The 18,658-nt window shown below is 51.3% G+C and overlaps 6 protein-coding genes across 6 annotated transcripts; 3 read left to right on the plus strand and 3 right to left on the minus strand.

Annotated features, from left to right (window-relative positions):
* Nucleotides 1–4,523: 4,523 nt before the first annotated feature.
* Nucleotides 4,524–6,214, plus strand: T069G_09511 (zinc-finger double domain-containing protein; the record flags this gene model as incomplete). Its single annotated transcript, XM_056176721.1, has 4 exons — nt 4,524–5,345; nt 5,394–5,447; nt 5,508–5,681; nt 5,741–6,214. 4 exons carry the CDS (start codon nt 4,524–4,526, stop codon nt 6,212–6,214), a joined length of 1,524 nt encoding a protein of 507 aa, XP_056025199.1.
* Nucleotides 6,215–9,580: 3,366 nt separating this feature from the next.
* T069G_09512 (urm1 (Ubiquitin related modifier) domain-containing protein) lies at nt 9,581–10,361 on the minus strand (the record flags this gene model as incomplete). The annotated part of the gene is made up of 3 exons (XM_056176722.1): nt 9,581–9,698; nt 9,956–10,120; nt 10,306–10,361. The coding sequence occupies 3 exons, from the start codon at nt 10,359–10,361 to the stop codon at nt 9,581–9,583; spliced, it is 339 nt and encodes a 112-aa protein (XP_056025200.1).
* A 572-nt stretch (nt 10,362–10,933) lies between these two features.
* On the plus strand, nt 10,934–13,570 carry T069G_09513 (uncharacterized protein; the record flags this gene model as incomplete). Its single annotated transcript, XM_056176723.1, has 3 exons — nt 10,934–11,065; nt 11,163–13,354; nt 13,414–13,570. The coding sequence occupies 3 exons, from the start codon at nt 10,934–10,936 to the stop codon at nt 13,568–13,570; spliced, it is 2,481 nt and encodes an 826-aa protein (XP_056025201.1).
* A 383-nt stretch (nt 13,571–13,953) lies between these two features.
* T069G_09514 (small subunit of serine palmitoyltransferase-like domain-containing protein) lies at nt 13,954–14,460 on the minus strand (the record flags this gene model as incomplete). The annotated part of the gene is made up of 2 exons (XM_056176724.1): nt 13,954–14,153; nt 14,358–14,460. The coding sequence occupies 2 exons, from the start codon at nt 14,458–14,460 to the stop codon at nt 13,954–13,956; spliced, it is 303 nt and encodes a 100-aa protein (XP_056025202.1).
* A 432-nt stretch (nt 14,461–14,892) lies between these two features.
* Nucleotides 14,893–15,588, plus strand: T069G_09515 (RF-1 domain-containing protein; the record flags this gene model as incomplete). The annotated part of the gene is made up of 2 exons (XM_056176725.1): nt 14,893–15,090; nt 15,190–15,588. 2 exons carry the CDS (start codon nt 14,893–14,895, stop codon nt 15,586–15,588), a joined length of 597 nt encoding a protein of 198 aa, XP_056025203.1.
* A 485-nt stretch (nt 15,589–16,073) lies between these two features.
* T069G_09516 (actin domain-containing protein) lies at nt 16,074–17,811 on the minus strand (the record flags this gene model as incomplete). Its single annotated transcript, XM_056176726.1, has 6 exons — nt 16,074–16,304; nt 16,376–17,147; nt 17,241–17,271; nt 17,401–17,456; nt 17,647–17,677; nt 17,805–17,811. 6 exons carry the CDS (start codon nt 17,809–17,811, stop codon nt 16,074–16,076), a joined length of 1,128 nt encoding a protein of 375 aa, XP_056025204.1.
* Between the last annotated feature and the right edge of the window lie 847 nt (nt 17,812–18,658).

Raw genomic sequence — 18,658 nt, forward strand, 5'->3', positions numbered from 1 at the left:
AGAAGACTGCAAACAAAACCCCATCCTCTGCTTCACCCTCCAATTCCCAAGATCAGACTGGCTAAAAGACAGAGGGCAAAAGGAGCCTTGATGGCCTTGCATGTGCCCTTGCAGATGCAGTCATGCTGCTCGAGGTACCACGAAGCCGCTTCGTCACTGAGCTACTGCAGCAGCGCCTTTGCGGGACGTGAATGAAGCACATTTCTCAGAAATGACAAGACGACAACTGCTACCGCACGGTGTGGATGGAGTACGACGTACTTGTACGGGCTCTCGCCCCCCCTCGGTTTGAAGAGGGACGTCTCGTGACATGGCTGGCCAACCGGGTGCAATCCCCTGGCTAGGATCTCTGCATCCCTGTCACAGACCCCCTGGCGTTGAGTGATGTTCACAGATTGATCGAGTCCCAAGAAACCGGAACTCCTGCGGTGCGCCCTTGTTCGCTGGTCACCACGATTTTGTGCAACCTGCATGAGCTTGTGCGAGTCGCATAAAACAAACGCGTTGGTGTGCCTGCCCGGCACTTGACGCTTTGAGCCAGCTGTACATGGAGGCATATCTAGCTCGGCGTGTCGGTTTGAGCCCTCCCTGCGTGCGTAATAAAAGGGATAATCTTGATGTGAAATTATGGCGACTCATTTCTATTAATAGTCAGTACACGTATGGTGCACAGTTTTTTGCTGCGAGGAAATTCGAAATTGTGTACGGAGTAATGTAAGAGTGGCATCCACCAGCTCGGGCACGTCCAGCGAATACAGGCTCATACTGTACTCGTATGCCCGACGATGACAAAAATTGACGAGGCTCTTCATTGAAAGCCCGAAATGACGGTGGGCATGCTTTGCACCCAACATTGCGCGCATGGTTATTACCGTGCTAGTTTGTAGTGGGCAATACTCACTCATCCAGATACATCATTCAAGGCATCCTTCCGGCACCCGTGCTGGCAAGTACGCCTATCCCGAAGGACAAGATGTGGTGCCTGCAATAAATCTGAAGTGCTGCCCGTACATGCATGAAGCGAAACGCTGATGGCGACGACTGCTTCCGCGGCCTTTTGGCATGTTGGAGCTAGAAGTTGTGTGAGGGGTGGGAGGGTGGAAGGGTGTGAAATAACTAATGGACACCAAAAAAGAGAAAAGAAGCCTAGCCCAAAAGGTCATGGCGAGGCCGTGGGCAAATCAAATGCGAGAATTTGCCAAATATTACCCAATCCGGACCTCGAGACAGCTTGGTACCTCTTCCCTCGTTTTCAATCCCAGCAGCTGGACTCGTCCTTGCTGCACGTGCATGGTACGGACAGGTACCGAGTACCACATGGATCGCACATGTGCTGGAAACTTGGCAAGCCTCTCTGTCCAGACCAAGGCGCGACTGTTGGCCTTACATGACATTGACAATACGATACAACATGCAATATTGTCCCCTCCTCATCAATACGGTACACTCTAAAAGTGTGCGAGATGAAGCTCTCCGGGAAATGGGGGTCCACCGGTTAGAACCGCCCGGAGCGGGATGACTGGGCGGCCGACCACCCAGGTGACACACGGAGCAGAACGCGAGCACGCCAACGGGGGGGTCCAAGTAGAGTTTTGATGGCATCCATTGGTTAGTTCACTACTCGTACATTAGCTGCATCTTTGTCCCCTGGAAATGACTGTGCCAAACACGCCCACGGCTTTTCTGAACGGCAGCCGACCTGGGAGCTTGCCGTGCCACTAGTAGACGATCACCGGCTCCGCCTTTAGGGCCGGTAATACGTGCAAGGCGCATTCCATGTCTTGCGCTCTGTGTGACTTGAGATAGACTATTGCGGCTTTCTTCGCCTTGGCAATGCTGGCTTGGAGCGTTGATGTCAACCGAAGGCTCTAATTGCATGCTCATAAGCTGCATATATTGAACAGTATATTGATTTTTAATCGGGCATATGTAAGCTAGCTTGAGGGCAATGGTATGGAGGCAAAATACTAATCCGTGCCTAGCATTGGGCAAGGACGAGAATGATATTGACGTTGACCAGGTTCTTACATCTACTTACTCCGTACAGATACCTTGATAATTTTGATCAGTTTAAGGCATGGATGTGTTGGGACTAACCTACTTCTATCTGATCAGACAGGAGCAACACAAGGAATCATCTTCAGCCGTGTGCTGGCATTTGTTTTCCTTCGTATCTACCCAGGCACTGACAAAAATTTGCATGGCCTTTGTCTGTCCAGCTAGTCTACAGCACATACCTTATTTCAATCACGTCCCAGATGTGCTCATCAATGCCACCTTCCATACTGCCAATCCATCTCCAAGCTTTTGTGTAGTAGTATAGGTAGGTAGGCACCTGATTGGGCTCCAATCATTAGTACCAAAGGAGGTATTAACCTACAGTACATCTACTACCGTTGCAATCTTCACATGTTGCCAAGTACTGTACCCCATAGGCCTGAGGATTTCTTCAGGTACAATGCACAGTTTGTAACGGTCGCTCTTCCTCATCGTCTTTTTAGCCCCTAGACAGCCCTGGAGGCTGTCATCAGCATATCAGGGATCCCCTGGCTTCCCGAAATGGTAACCTAAATGACCCCTCGCGGTTGCTCTAAGCTCCAGCCCACCGCCTCCAGTCGCACCTGCACCCGCGCTGCACCAACGCCCGGTGCGCCTGCCGCGGACACACAAACCGTCAATCAGATATGTACCCTCTCAGGCCACCCCCTCATACTCTACACACACCTCCCGCTTCTTCTCCCCACTGGTCATTTCCAGTCCTTGCAATCCCCCCTTGTTAGACAACCGTCTCTCCTCTTCATCCCACTTCAAAGCTGGTCAACCTGGGCAGCTTCGCCCTCTCTCTGGGAGAACCCGCGGTTCGCAGAAACGATCTTCTGGAGAAAAAAAGGAAAAGGGAAGAAAGAAAAAAGCAAGTACAACCTGCAAAAAAGCGAATCATGAACCAGAAAATACAACAGCCATGCCTCAAGGGATGCTTTCAACGCCTGCATCCAACAGTCAATCGTCCCTTTGTTCGCCTTGGAGCTTCTTGCTCTAACCCCCACGGCATCTACGGGCATCATCAGGCTGGGGCCCAAAGGATTCACACCCACATTTTGGGAGAAACTCCCCAGCTCTTCTCTCCATCTCCCCTCTCCTCCTCTTCTGGTGGCAATGGGTAGATGGCCAGTGACTGTTTGCACTTGCAGTCCACAACTCATCACCTACTACAAGTGGCCAATTCGCCGGCTTGACATGTCTCAGCTTACACAGAAGCGACAGACTATTGCATCCGAGCAGCTGCCGTCTTCTTCAGACATACATGCAACTATCGCTTTACCCGAGCCCTAATGCGTGCCGAAAATCTACTGCTGCGCGTGTGAGAGCCGCAGTACTCATACGGGACCAACTGAGGGACCGTGGCAAGGGCCCGAGCCTTACTGCTAGGCAGCTTAAGCGACTGTGGATATGTTCATATGAAGCGCTTCGTACGCAGGTCACGTTGCTGCGGAAAAGTCCATCTACCTGTTTTTGGTCCGATGTGAGGAGCCCGCCGGCGATGCCATTATCCTGGTTGGCAAGGAGGCAAGAGTCCTGTAAGGACGAACCAACACCCTGGTTTTAAACATAGCCTCTTTACTGTTTCTTCCCTTTACGAGGCCCCTTGTTCGGCTGCTCTCTGGCATCTCTTCCTGTTCTCTGTTACTTGCTCCAAGTTGGCAGCATCATGGCCTGCCTTAGCTAGCCCTCAAAAGGCTCGGTCTTGGACCCCCATCTCAACCCTGTCGCACCTTGCCACACCCCCTCTCCTCTCTCCTCCAGCTTTCACATCTCAATCACTCAGCTAAGACCGGGGATCCTATTTTAGCCTCTATTTTAGAAGGGGGCGTGCGAACTTGGCTTGCTCTTACCCGTCCTCCGTCCTCCCGGAGCAAAGGCCTCATGTCTCTACGCTCTATCGGTACTTGAGGTTCATCACTTGTCAATTATTGTCCTTGAATCGCCTCTGCAGCCTTTGCCTTAGCTTTTTCTTTCCGCTCCCCCTTGTAGTCAACTACTACTCATGCTATGTGCCTGGCGTCTTGCCCCATCCCAGACACTGGGCCCCAGTCACATCTTGGATATGGCTACTCAGCAGCCCAAGATCTCCGGCTCACAGTACCAGGCGATTGGGCTTCCACACAACCCCAGTCACCCACAAACCTGGTAGATTGCTCCTCATGCCAATTACCTATATATCATATCGCTCTCCCAAGATCTCCCCAGCCCAGGCCCCCAGTATATAACCCTCTCCACCACCGCCTTCCAGAAGACCTTCCTCTTCCCCTATCTGTTTGACAGAGACCCTCATTCTTTATCTTGATCTATGAATTGGCTACAACAAACCTTTGGAAACCAGATTCTCGTCCATATTCGTCATCATCCCTCCAACTACTTTACCCCTTCCTAGACACTTGTATCTTTGGTCACGCTCAGCTTCCTTCATTTGATCAGACCAGATCAGATTTGTGGCCGCGAGAACAGAATACCGGCCAGCAAACATGGCACTCGAACCTCAACAGCAGACTCAGGCCAACTGGACCCGTTGGCCTCAGCAGATTCCACAAACCTTCCCCATGATGAGCTCTTCTGAATTCATGCCATTTGACCCCAGAGTCCAAGCTGGCAGCCAGATGCAACGTCAGATGTCTACCCAGTACCTGATGGACTCCAACTATAATCAGCCCCCCATGTCAACAGTCTCGTCTCCTCAGTACCAGCACCCGGGCACATATTCCTACATGGCATATCAGAGCCCGCCGCCATCAACTCCGCTTGGTTCTCCATTCAAGACTGAATTTGCCGAACACACTCTTGCGCGTATGGCCAACTCTACGGTCGATCGACGCCATTCCCAGCCCATGAGAGGTTATCAACCCTATTCTCCTATCTCGAGGAGGGGGTCGATCTCTTCTGTTGCTACCAAATCTTCCGCTGTCCCTGGCACTCCCAGCTCTGTCGCTTCGAGTCTCGTCTCTCTAGGGCCCGTTACTCCAGCCCCCTTGGTTGCGAGTCAGGTCATCAACTCCAAGACTCTTATTTATAATGAGACAATTCATCCGAGCGACGCGATCAACTTCAAAACTGACATCGACGAGCTCATGAAAGCCATTCAGAAGACACAGACGACCGAAGAGCAGCAACAAGCTCCCACGCCTGTGCAGACACCAAGAGCTTGTGTATCAGATGCGCCTGTCCTTCGCACCCAAGGTGGAAAGCCAAGAAAGCAGTGGGTGTGTGATGGCCCCAACTGTGGCAAATCCTTTGTCCAGAAAACCCACCGGGATATTCATATACGCACTCACACAGGCCTAAGACCATACGTATGTGTCTAATATTCTCTCTATTGCAATGTCACTAATGGTAGATAGGTCTGTGACAAGGAAAACTGCGGCCTTACGTTTTCGCAGCGCGGGAACCTCAAGGTAAATCCTATCGACTTTCTTCATAATTGCATTCATACTAACTGATTCGGTCGTTTACAGACTCATATCCGTCGTCATACAGGCGAAAAGCCATTTGCTTGCAGTGTATGCGGCAAAACCTTTGCTCAACGAGGAAATCTTCGCTCTCACGAAGAGACTCATAAAGGTCTCAAGCCGTTTATTTGCCGGCTCGACGATTGCAACAAGTCATTTTCCCAACTGGGAAACATGAAGGTGGGCAATCTAGAACTAAGTATAAACAAGTAGGCCAGTCTAACATATGGAATTTGCAGACACACCAGAACAACTTTCACAAGCCGACGCTTCAAAAGCTCACCCAGATGTTTGTGCAATTCTCTGAGCATGGCGAAGTGCCTGAGAACTACCACGACCTTTTCGAATATTTTCAGAAACACTACAAGAACAGCAACAAGGGGATCAAAGGCCGAGGTAAGACTCGTGCCGTGGCAGCTCGCGGGCTTCAAGATGCTGCCTCTCGAAATGCCAAGTCTCCAGTGACTGCCCAACTCAAGACCCCTGCCACCACTCAGCTGCCTCAGATGGCTATGCCGGCCCAAAACCAGGAAGTCTCTCAAGGCAGACCTTCACCATACGCCACACCTCAGGTGCCCGCCAATGGCTTGAGCAATGTGTTGCGTAACCCCAACCCTTCTTTTAACCACTATGGACCAACGTCGCCTCCGGTTATGTATGAGATGGCTCTCTCCAAATGGGGACCCCAACACACCTATACTAAGAATCATTAAAAACATGGCATTCCGTTTCTTCTGATGATTCAAGAGACAGCCAAGATATACAACTGTTATTAAGGACAAGGTTACGATTGCAATGAGCGGTGCTCATATATGGTACAAAAACAAGAGATGCAACATTATTAAAGCTAAATACCCTCGACCGGAAGGAAAGAAAAAGATTGAAAGAAAAGAAGACGGAAAACCTTCACACTCAAGATTTGTATTGGATATATTAGTGTGGGATAGAGTGACAACGAAAATCGGCACAGTGATTGTCGACAAAACATGAGCATTTGGGATGTTGTGCAACAGGACCAGTTATTGGGATTTGGTTTATATTGAGCTTTAGGCCGGCGGACGGGCCTACCTGTAAGAGATTGGGAGAGGCATTTTGAATTTTGGTTACGCAGATACCCTTGCATGTATCATGGTACATTGCTACTGTTGGAGGGATGGACTTCTGCGATTTTGGTACTGCTTCAAGGAGATTTTATGGCATGTTGCGTTTCAACACATCAACCTCGTGAGCATCTGCGAGACTTATTGGTGCGGAGGTTTGTTTGTCTTTACTTTTGTACTCGGATTTGATATTGGTATTGGATGTTTCATGGGCGGCTGTGTAATTTGGTATGATATGGCAGGTATTGGGTATGCTTCTTCTTCACATGAAGAGGGCAATCATAGAAGGAGATAACGGTGGATCTTTGGCAGCATTCTGGGTTTGGTCGTTTTGTTGTTTGCTATTTTTATGTTTATTTATTATTTTCTTATAAAAATTGTCTTGGGAACGCTTTAGCTTCAAACATCACAACATAGTTTGGCATTTTCTGCACACTTTTGGCACCCCTTCAACGTGATTATGATGCTCCCTATGCTTGATTACGACAAGGAAGCAAGTGACAAAGTACCTTACAGGGATGAAGTCGTCGAGCGAATAGTGTCGCCGCGCTTGCATCGTCAGGCTGGGGGTAGCATGTCACGGGGTTTCATTCCGGCGTTCCTAGTTCCAATCGAGGCAATGAGACGACACGCCCGTGTACGAGTATGAGTACACAAAATCTGGGGGGCGTGTTGAGAGGAGAGAGGGAATAATATCACATTGGTGCGAACCCACGCACCTGGACATCACCTTTTTTTTTTTTTTTTCAGCCACGCAGAGTGATCTGTAACAATCGTGGGAACTGCTGGAGAAAATCCGGCTTACTCCCCCTTGCATTCGAATTAGCGATTTGGGGTGTTGCGAGGCACAAAGCTGTAGAACACGGGGGCAGCAACGTGTGCTTTGGGTGGGTAGATCTTGATGTAAGGGAGAGCTTAGTGTTCTCTCGACTTGAGGAACTTTGTCCGCTGGCATAATAGCCTGGGTTTCCTTGCGTCTTTATCTCATGTTACCTACCTCTTTGGAAAAAAGCTTGGTCGTGGTGTAATCGTCATGATGATTGCAAATCCGCGTCGGTTTCTCGTTATTGCCGAAGTTATGTGGAATGTCCAAGGAAGCGTGCCCGCGTGTGTTTGATCCAGAGCACACAACCCGCACTGAGTCCCAGCAACCCGGATCCCAACTCCCCCCAGTCAGATTCTTAAAAGCGGCCCTCATCTCAGCCGCAGAGGCTAAGGGGAATAGATTGCGAGAGGGCAAAGAAGAAAAAAAAATGACAAAAAACGCGGCTAAAACTGCTGCGCACCAAGTAGAAAATAGTACGAGTACATACACACTCTGCAAACCCCTGCTGTTTGCGGGCGCACGGGGGATTTTTCCTGCTGAAGAGCCCCCCTCGAGCGGCTGAACCTGAGAGAAATGGAAAACACCACCCAAAGTTGCTCTCATTCGCTGCATCTGGCTGGGGAGGGGGTAGGGATTGGAAACTTGGGACGAAAGGATTCGGATGCATGTACGAGTACCTGTTGGGTTGTATTGGGATGTGATAGATTGGGTGTAAAAGTGACACGAGCAAGAGTAGAGAGATGAGGGGGGTTGGTCACCAAATCGGATCGTTCTTCATTGTTCTGAATCATGAATGTCACCAAACCCATGAAAATGGTCACACCCAGAAAAAAAACCCCTCGTAAGGCTCGGTATACCGCATGAATAGAGAGCGAAAAAAAAGTGAGGCGGAGGAAATGGTGGGGGGTCGGTCCAGAGCGCTGCCGAGGGTCCAATGTGAAAACAACTGACGGATACCTTTTGTGTGCACGTGTGAGGAAGGACAGGGAACATGGCTGTAAAAGTGAACCACACCAAGTTGTGTATGCTGGTTGCTGGATGGACGACTTCTAGTTACGGCCCCCAACTCTCTGTGAGCTTCCATGGGTGAATACGCTGAGCGGCCCAACAACGTCGAGACCAAAACGGAACCAGAAGCGCAAAGGGCGTGGGGTTGGCCTTGTGGATTCTCAAAGCCATGGGCTCGTATACCAGAGATGATACGGAGAAATGGAGGTGGCGTCCATAGATGCAGCTCTGCTGCACACATTCGACACATTGCCGAAGATGAACGCCCATGAGGAATATTACACGTCGAAAAGCCGGTGCAGGCATCGTTGCAGCCGAGTATCAGCTAGTGCCTTGATGCATGAGCTCTTTGGCTCACGCCATCCCGCCCTTCATTTTCACCGCTCAATGCTGAATAGTTGTTAAACCTGGTAGAGCTGCATCTGCATCGAGTGTGATGTGGTCAAAGCCGTGATTTGTTCGCATTGTCAAGCATCAGCACGAAGGAGTTATCGATGACGGTGGTATGCATTGCATGGCTCACCGCCATGACAATATCAAGAACACATGCTGCAAGATGAGAGATGAGAGATCCTAGGACTCAATACTGGGTCACGGTGATTGGAGAGAGAACGAAGCAAGTAAGACGGCGGGTGTGTATACTCGTACGAGCGCACACGAGTTTGCTGAAGCTAGAACATGCGCTCGGTTATGAATTTGGACAGCTTCGCGAGAGCGCAATGAGATAACAACGCTAGTATCATGGTTTGAATAGAGTGCTCCGTATAATACGTAGCATTGGGTATCAAGGGGGGTCTTTGAACCGAAAGACCGGTTCTTTCAACTTCCCATGGAACGTCTTCTTGATCTGCACCCCCCCGCGTTCGTAGAGGTGGCGGACGAAGCTGGGGCAGTAGAACAGAAAGCTTCGGATCTCAACAAAGATTCATGCGAATCTTGGCAGCTTGTTGGCCGTACAGTGTATAGCGAGCTGAACCTTCCCAGCTGAGCCACGCATCGTCACAACGTGGAATCGACTATCAAGCGCCGCACACTTCCTTCATGCAGGGAGTAGTACGCTGCTGCTTTCGACGGAGGCGATGCTCTAACAATAGAAAATGGACACACGCATCTAGCACGGACGAGTCAAGGCCCATGTTGAAGCTTTAGCCGCCATGCAGGGTCGATACAAAGAGGATATTGTCGCCGCTCTTCAGCTCATATTCTTCTTCTCCCTCCAGCTCCCAGTCCGCATCATTGATGAGTACCAGGATACCTGGTCGTCTGTTGAGATTAGCATCAGTTTGCCACTAGTTGCAATAAAATGAAGTGCTATTGTTGGTCCTTTGCTGTGAGAGCTCTATGATAGGCTGGGGTTGATACAGGAGGCAACTCATCACAAACACTATCGAGCCATGGTCTTGATACTGTGCGAGTCGTGTAGCTGAAGGGGCAAGGGGACCAGGGGAGGTAGAGCTCCAAAGGAAGACCATCTATCGATTCAAACACAAAAGCTCGTGGGGGAGGGTGATGAGACATACAGATGCTCCTGCAGGACGAAAAGCTCCTTTCGAGTGTCCTTCATGACATTCTCGCAAAGATGATGTATCAAATACGCAATGTTGGAAGGGTTGCCATCCTTGTCCTTGGCAGGCAGAGTGAGGGAGTGGCGGCGTTGGTCCGAGAAGAGCATCTCAAGACCTCCTCTGTATAGCACAGTTAGCCTACCCTTGACACGGATGGAAACCCAGATGAGGAAATGAAAGGAGGAGGAAATGCGTCGAGGCTGGCCACAGTATCATCATTATGGCGTCTTGACAATGGTCCGGCTGTAGGGAGGAAAGGATATGTGACGAGAGTGCATTAGGCGCATGAGAAGGGGGAGGCTTACGAAAACTCCACGTCCAGGGAGAGATGCGCAGTGGCATCGTCGGGGGTGGAAGCCATTGCGATGAGGCTCGATCCAGCGGGCTGTGACTGTTCACGGAGATCGAGTGTTGGTTGCAATGGCATCTGGCAGGCGGGATCTGATATCGGCGGCAGAAGTGACACAGGCGCGGCGTATCATTAGCCCTTGTTCCGGCCCAGCCCGTGCACGCCAGCCCTAAATTGTAGCGACTAATAAGCGCTGTACGAAGTGCTGTTACAGTAGAAGGATTGAAGCTTCTAGTACAGGTCTCAAACCAGAAGTTTCATATAACAATCGGATGTCTGACACAGGATTCGTGCCCTAGACATACGAAAATATCTACTCAAATGCAATTTATACAGTTTATAACAATTCAACTGCCTAAAAGCAAAATAGAGTCATCTCCAAACTTAAAATAACTGAATAGCAGTACTATGCGTGTAACATTCCACAAAGTGCCTTAGTAGCCCCGTACCGTGCAAGCGCCAAAAACCACCTAAGAAAAAAAAAGTTCTTGTCACACAACCTTCAATGTCACGTGGGTCCCTCTTCTGTCGATGAATCTGAGTCTCAGTCAAGTCTACACATAAACGGGCAGGATTTTGTTAATATGAGCTCAAAAGACTTGACGGTAGAGCATCTCGCTGCCGGTGCGAATAGACAGACTGCGGTTGCAGATTGGAGTCGGACGGGGTTGCTGGCTTATGGAGCTGATTGCAATATCGCTCTATGGCGCCCAGCTGTGAGTTTTATCAAGTTTACCATGATATCATGCTTTCACATGCAATATTGTGCTCTCTCTTTAGAAGCATGTCTCTAACTCAGATTATTTATTCTAGGCCAACCCACCTAGAGGTGTATTTAAGCTCTTAAACGGGCACAAGGAAACTGTCAAGGCTATATCGTTTCTGCCAGAGCTGAACAGTGACCTCTCGACATATTTCATCAGTGGCTCAGATGACAAAACCATAGCTGTCTGGAAGTCTACTGATGATAGACAAGACTTCAGGCTACTTCAGACGGCATCTGAACACACCGGGCCCGTAAACTGCGTTGCGGCCCTGCGGGTTACTGCCGATCAGCCGAAATGGATTATCGCAACGGGAGCAGCAGATGCGACTATCAGGATATGGAGCTTTGAGAATGACCAACTGCAACTAGTCCAAACCATCAACACAGCGCCAAAATACTTCCCTCTATCACTCTCACTCAGCACTCTCGGCGCCAACAATGACGCTTATATCCTCGCCTCAGCCGGCACAAGGGATGTCATCCAGATCCTCACAGCCGAGACGAAGGCAGACAACGTTCAATTCCAGCTTCAGGCAACACTCAGCGGCCATGAAGGCTGGTTGAGATCTCTTAGCTTTTCAAGAGAAACAAGCAGCCCAGACAGCGATTTGCTTCTTGCGTCAGCCAGCCAGGATAAGTACATCAGAATCTGGAGGGTTCACCAGGGCAAAGAACTCCCCGCCCTGGCTGCCGAAGGCTCAGACCCATCAAGCGGCGCCTTCATGCCAGGAAAATCCCCGTCAAATAAAGCACACTGGCTCAAGGTTTCCGGCAAAGACTTTTCCGTGACGTTTGAAGCCTTGCTGCTGGGCCACGAGGACTGGATCTACAGTGCAAAGTGGCATTCTCAGGCTGATGGCAAGCTGCAACTCTTGTCTGCTTCTGCGGACAACTCCTTGGCTATCTGGGAGGCCGACCCCAGCTCCGGTATCTGGGTCAGCATGGTCAGACTTGGAGAGATTAGCAGAGAAAAGGGCGCTACAACGGCAACAGGCAGCACTGGTGGTTTCTGGACTGGTCTCTGGTCTCCTGATGGAAAGTCAGTGGCTTGCCTGGGTAGAACAGGCAGTTGGAGAAGATGGGAGTATGACGTCTCGGAAGATATGTGGCGGCCTTGCGTTGCCATCTCTGGCCACACAAAAGCCGTCACCGGCATCTCCTGGTCCAAAGACGGCGGCTTCCTTCTCTCTACAAGCTCAGATCAGACGACTCGTCTCCACATGAAGTGGAAGAGCTCTGGTACCTGGCACGAAATGTCACGTCCTCAGATTCACGGCTATGATCTCAACTGCATCGACTCGCTGGGCTCGTCCCAGTTTGTGTCTGGCGCTGACGAGAAGCTCATGAGAGTCTTCAGCGAGCCCAAGGCAGTGGCCACCATGCTCAGTCGTCTAGGGGGCATCGAAGGAACAAACATTGCAGACATGCCCGACGCCGCCAACATGCCGGTTCTGGGCCTCTCGAACAAGGCCATCGACGCCCTAGATGACGACCAAGAAATTCAACCCATAGACGACCGCGACCGAGACGCCATCGACCCGGCCTCCATCGTCAAGAAGTCCTATCTAGACATCGATCACCCGCCCTTTGAAGAAACTCTCTCCCGACACACCCTCTGGCCTGAAACGGAGAAACTCTACGGCCACGGCTACGAAATCTCGTGCCTTGCCGCCAGCCATGATGGCAAGCTCATCGCCAGCGCCTGCAAGGCCAGCTCCGTCAACCACGCCGTCATCCGCATCTTCGAGACGGACAAGTGGACCGAGCTCAGACCCCCGCTGGCAGCCCACTCCTTGACGGCCACTCGGTTGCGCTTCTCCTCCGACGACAAGTACCTCCTGAGTGTCGGCCGTGATCGTCAGTGGGCTGTCTTTGAGCGAGGCGTCGGAGAAGACGGCGCTGTCCAGTATCAGCTATTACAGGCCAACGCAAAGGGACACTCGAGAATGATCCTCGATGCGGCATGGGCTCCCTCTGCGGCACCTCTGTTCGCCACGGCCGGTCGTGACAAGCAAGTCAGGGTATGGTCTCTGTCAAAGCCAAGCGGCGAGGACACCAAAGCCCAATTCACCCAAGTATCTGCTTTGGCTTCTGACGGCCCCGTCACATCAGTCGACTTCCTGGCACAGCCCGTTGGTGATAAATACATTCTTGCAGTCGGCACAGAGAGCGGGCGGGTTAGCCTGTGCACGGTAGCTCAAGATGGCTCCTCGGTCTCAGAGTTGCCAACATCTTCTGAGTAAGTTTGTTTCCTGTTTCGCTTTTCCCCCTCAGTATATAACTAACAGCTGTGGATAGGTTGATTCTTCCCAAGACGGTGCTTCAACTGGCATGGCGGCCAGTACACAAGGACGAAAAGGAAAGCAAATATGAACTGGCCGTTGCAGGAGAGGATAGTTCATTGAGGCTCTATGGCTTTGGAGAGGAATACTTTAAGGAGCAGAAACAGTCATAGGCGCCTAAAATACACTCGAATTGAATACCATACATTCACAAGTTGGCCAAAAACGAATAATCATGACATTCCACTGCCGTAAAAAGTTTTGTATTATTCTCAATTAATTCGTAGTACTTCTAGGAGCGCATTATTATTAATGTACCATCTGGCCATTCTATTAGGCTTCCTCATAAATCGACCTGCCCAACGCCAAATTTTAAAAAACAAGTCGAAACAGACTGCGTCAACCAGAGCCTTCTCGCTTCGCTCTCCATATTACGTCGAAATGGTCCAATTCACCAAGTAGCAGCTCATCGGTTCACTCTTCCCAGTCCCAGTTTTCGTATCCATAAACTTCATAAGAGCCTCGGCCCATCCCATCGATCCTTATTGTTCCCAACTCACAGCTCCCTCACAACCGCCGCAGCGTCCTTACCAGTTCCCATCGCGCTGCTAAAGACGTCTCGCGTGAAGGCCGTAATGTCAATAGTCTCGCCATTGATGTAGTACCACGCGCGACCGGTCAGAATGGAAATGTGATGCGGGAGGTATAGAATAACGGCGATAGAGAGCAGGCTGAAGAGCAAGAAGACGATCGAATCTAGACAATTGTAAGAAAAGGGTTCTTGTTAGCAGCAATTCTTCAGTCATTCTGAGTGCTATGTCGTGAGCGGGATCGCCGGAATCAATCATCATCCCACATGGCCATCCCAAAAGGGGGTCACGAGAACAACGAAACGTCTGGTGGGAGAAAAAAACGAAGAAACAGGGAGACGGCAAGGGGCAAGGGGAAAAGAGAACATACAATAAGCAAACTTCTCCACTGGCGAAAACAGATACGTCCCAAACGTCACATCGATCTGGAGCATCTTCCGCTGGATCATGCTCTTGATGCCTTGTGACGCCATGTCGAATTGAATTGACGAGATGCTTTCCACCTAACAGACGGTCCGGTATCTCTCTCTGAGTCTGTATCTTCTCGCAATGTGCAAGCTGCTTCGTGGTTTTTGCCACTTGACGGTATTCTTTTAGGATCGCGAAGTGTCTGTTCGTGGACAGGCCAATGTTTCGTTTCGGGTCGGAATGGTGATGGAGGAAAGGAAAAAAGAAAGTCCAAAATTACACGTTCCGGCCCGGCAGGATGTCGTTGCATGTGCTAACTTTCCAGCGCTGTTTATAGCAGGGTGCACGCCACAAGCCACGCCTAAGCCCGCCCGGCCAAGGCTAGCTGCTCATTTTAGTGGCTCAACCTTCCGCCATCTTTGACTCTATGGTCATTTTAGAGCATCATCGCGGGCAACCTCAAATCGCCGTACAAGAAACACGCCCTTGCTCTAACCATGTTTCGCTTCACACCTTCGTTTCTCACAGCCTTCATAGTCCCAATTACATTCACCGCTAGAATCATACCAAAGCCTCCCTTCTTCAGCACCCTTGGCGCCCTCTCAAAGAATCTCCCACCCCGTCCAAAGCCCCCACCAGACTCCGAAATCGAAGAGTCCTACCTCAAAGGCAGCGGCCCCGGCGGCCAAAAGATCGTACGTACCCTTTCTTCAACACACAAGGAATCCTCTCTTCTCTTCATTGTCTGTGGAAGCAACGGTGCCTAAGAAAATCGTTACGGTTACTTTCTCCAGAACAAAACGAATTCGGCCGTCCAACTAAAGCACATCCCCACCGGCATCGTCGTCAAATCCCAAGCCACTCGATCCCGCAGTCAGAACCGCAAGCTAGCCCGGGAAATTCTAGCGCAGCGGGTTGACGAGTTCATCAATGGCGACCAAAGCCGCTCAGCGGTGGTCGGGGCGATAAAGAAGAAGAAATCCGACAGCGCGGCCAAAAAGAGTCGACGAAAGTACCGGCTGCTGGACGAGGGAAAGGCGGGTGCTGAAGAAGCTACCACTATCGAAAACAACCCGATAGAGATTCCCGAGCCGAGTAGAGACACAAGACAAGATACAAGCCGTCATGACGGTAATCCGACCACTGGTAGCAGTCCCCAACCTGGGCACGAGTCTCCAGGTGGAAAGTCATGACAGTCAATTGCACAAGCATGATGTACAACACAAAGACAAATATAACTACGAGGTCCATGTGCTGTAGTACGGGTGAAGTTGAGCCACCAGGCAATCATTGTCACAATGTTCCATTCAACATGTCTAAGACCGGAAAGCGAATAAATATTTGTATCAACCTAAGCTTCTAGCCCCTAGACTCGCGTTGCGCATCCAGCCCAGCTGCCATACACGAGCCGTTGTATCCTCATCGGAGAAAAGCCAACGCCCACCCCCTTGACCCTGTCAAAAACTTTTCGTAAATATGAGACTCGATCGCAATACGTGCGAAGCCATGGAAGCACTGCGTGATTCGCCGCCTCCATGAGCTTGGCACGAGTGATTGGCGAAGGATGTGAGGTATTGTCTTTGACCTCGCGTAGCTTCTAAACGGGTTGGCATTAGCTTCTTGTCTTCCGAGATCATGTGACGGCTGCCATCTGCGCCTTTCTAAAAATAAGCTTACCTTAGAAGCACTTGCGGTGGACGATGGAGGGACCGCTCTCGTCGTACTCCTGCTTGGAGATCCACATCTGCTGGAAGGTGGACAGGGAGGCCAGAATGGAACCACCGATCCAGACAGAGTACTTTCGCTCGGGAGGGGCAATGATCTTGACCTTCATGGTAGAAGGAGCAAGAGCAGTAATCTCCTTCTGCATACGGTCGGAGAGACCGGGGTACATGGTGGTACCACCAGACTAGAGTAGAGAATGCAATTAGCGCCACCATGCATAAATCGTAAAGCTGTGCGACTCAATTAGAAACATACCATGACAATGTTGCCGTAGAGGTCCTTTCGGACGTCGACATCGCACTTCATGATGGAGTTGAAAGTGGTGACGTGGATACCACCGCTCTCAAGACCAAGGACAGAAGGCTGGAACAGAGCCTCAGGAGCACGGAATCGCTCGTTGCCGATGGTGATGACCTGACCGTCGGGAAGCTCGTAGGACTTCTCCAAGCTGGAGCTCTGGGCAGCAGTCTGGATCTCCTGCTCGAAGTCGAGGGCGACGTAGCAGAGCTTCTCCTTAATGTCACGAACGATTTCTCGCTCGGCGGTGGTGGAGAAAGTGTAACCACGCTCAGCAAGGATCTTCATCAGGTAGTCGGTAAGATCACGACCAGCCATGTCAACACGAGCAATGGCGTGAGGAAGAGCGAAACCCTCGTAGATGGGGACAACGTGGGTAACACCGTCACCGGAGTCGAGCACGATACCGGTGGTACGACCGGAAGCGTACAGGGACAGAACGGCCTGGATGGAGACATAGAAGGCGGGGGCGTTGAAGGTCTCGAAGACGATCTGGGTCATCTTCTCACGGTTGGACTTGGGGTTGATGGGGGCCTCGGTGAGCAGGACGGGGTGCTCCTCGGGGGCAACACGCAGCTCATTGTAGAAGGTGTGGTGCCAGATCTTCTCCATGTCGTCCCAGTTGGTGACGACACCGTGCTCGATGGGGTATCTCAGTGTCAAGATACCACGCTTGGACTGAGCCTCATCACCGACGTAGGAGTCCTTCTGACCCATACCGATCATGATACTGAGCAAGATTCGGTCAGATCCAATGTCCTTTCAAAAATGACGAACCGAAAATGGAACAGCCGACACGCGAGCTTGGATTTAGACAACTTACCCATGGTGACGGGGTCTTCCGACAATGGAGGCTGTTTGGCGCTGTTAGCAAAACTGTCATTGTGAAGCAAAACGTGCGGTGGCGCGCCGCACGCCCAATCACCCCAAAGCGTATAGCTATGGTGGGCAGTTGGTAAGGGGAGCAGAAGTGGGGTACTCACGGAAAACAGCTCGGGGAGCGTCATCACCGGCGAAACCGGCCTTGCACATACCGGAACTGCAGAGGTGTCAGCTATTGATGTTCAGGAAAGGCAAAAGGATGGCCGTGTGATGGAGTTGGAGATGCAATTTGCCCTTGTCCCAGCGCGGCGTGGCTGGCACCAGCGATGCCTCATGGTCCGCAGACAAGATTGCCAGACAGGAGGTTATGATGTCGGTGAGACAATGGCGGGGGAAGGGAATCTTACCCATTGTCGATGACGAGGGCAGCAACTTCTTCTGTAGAGCAGCAAAAGCAAACGTTAGCCAAAGTCGTGTCAAGCGTCAAACGCATCCTCGCGATGCTTCATCCATTGGCCTCGGCACCAGGTGGCCGGACGCGATGCTTGGTGGCAGGTGCACGTACCCTCCATTGTGACTGATTAATGTATGAAGCTGATGGAAAAGTTGGTAAGAGACAAAAGAAGAAGCTCGCGCGATCCCAGGATCTCGAGGGTTAGCTTGAAGGGGGAAGAAAGAGGTCGAAAGTGAGGAAATATTAAGGTGACACGCAGTCGAAAGCTGGCGATTGGGGGGTGGGTGCTGTTGAAGAAGTAGAAAGAGTGGAGGGGGAGGAAAGGAGGGAAGTAAGTATCTCCGCTACCACGATGGGCACAGAGTTGTGGGCGGGACAATTGCGTGGTGGAGCAGCCTTTGTGTGGGAGGCGGCGAACCAGGGCGAGACCGCCTTAGCTCAAAGTACCTGGATGCCCGGGTCTAGGTACCGGCGACGCTTCGTTCTCTGTGCGAGGAACCTTGCCCAGGCCACGGAGTACCGACGCGGCCGCCAAACAGGGGGATGGCAGCGCTGCCTGCCGCTTTAAGCGATTGGCTCATGGCGGTGGCTGTGGCTGGGGCCCTACCGTACAAAGGACGAGTACGCATCAGCGTCCGGTGCCACTAACACGCTTCTCCATCGACCTCCTTTAGGTCTCCTTTAGGTCCCCTTAGGTCCCCTTAGGCGCTACAGTAAGGTATCTACCAGTGGGGAGGGGGAGGGGCTTGCACCGCCAGATCAACGCCATCGTCACCTTTTGCCCCCAGCTGCTGTCGAGCTGCAACTTGCTCCATTGCCTGTAAGCACATCCACCGCCAATTGCTTTTGGTGCTAGCTGGGAGGATAAAGACCGCCTGATCGCTCACCAGCAGTTTGACGCTGTGCCACGGGCATGATGGGCGATGGATTGGTGCCGGGTCGAGCTAGTCGAGGCAACAAAGATG

Source organism: Trichoderma breve, chromosome 6 (assembly GCF_028502605.1).
Source record: "Trichoderma breve strain T069 chromosome 6, whole genome shotgun sequence".
In the NCBI taxonomy this organism is placed as follows: domain Eukaryota; kingdom Fungi; phylum Ascomycota; class Sordariomycetes; order Hypocreales; family Hypocreaceae; genus Trichoderma; species Trichoderma breve.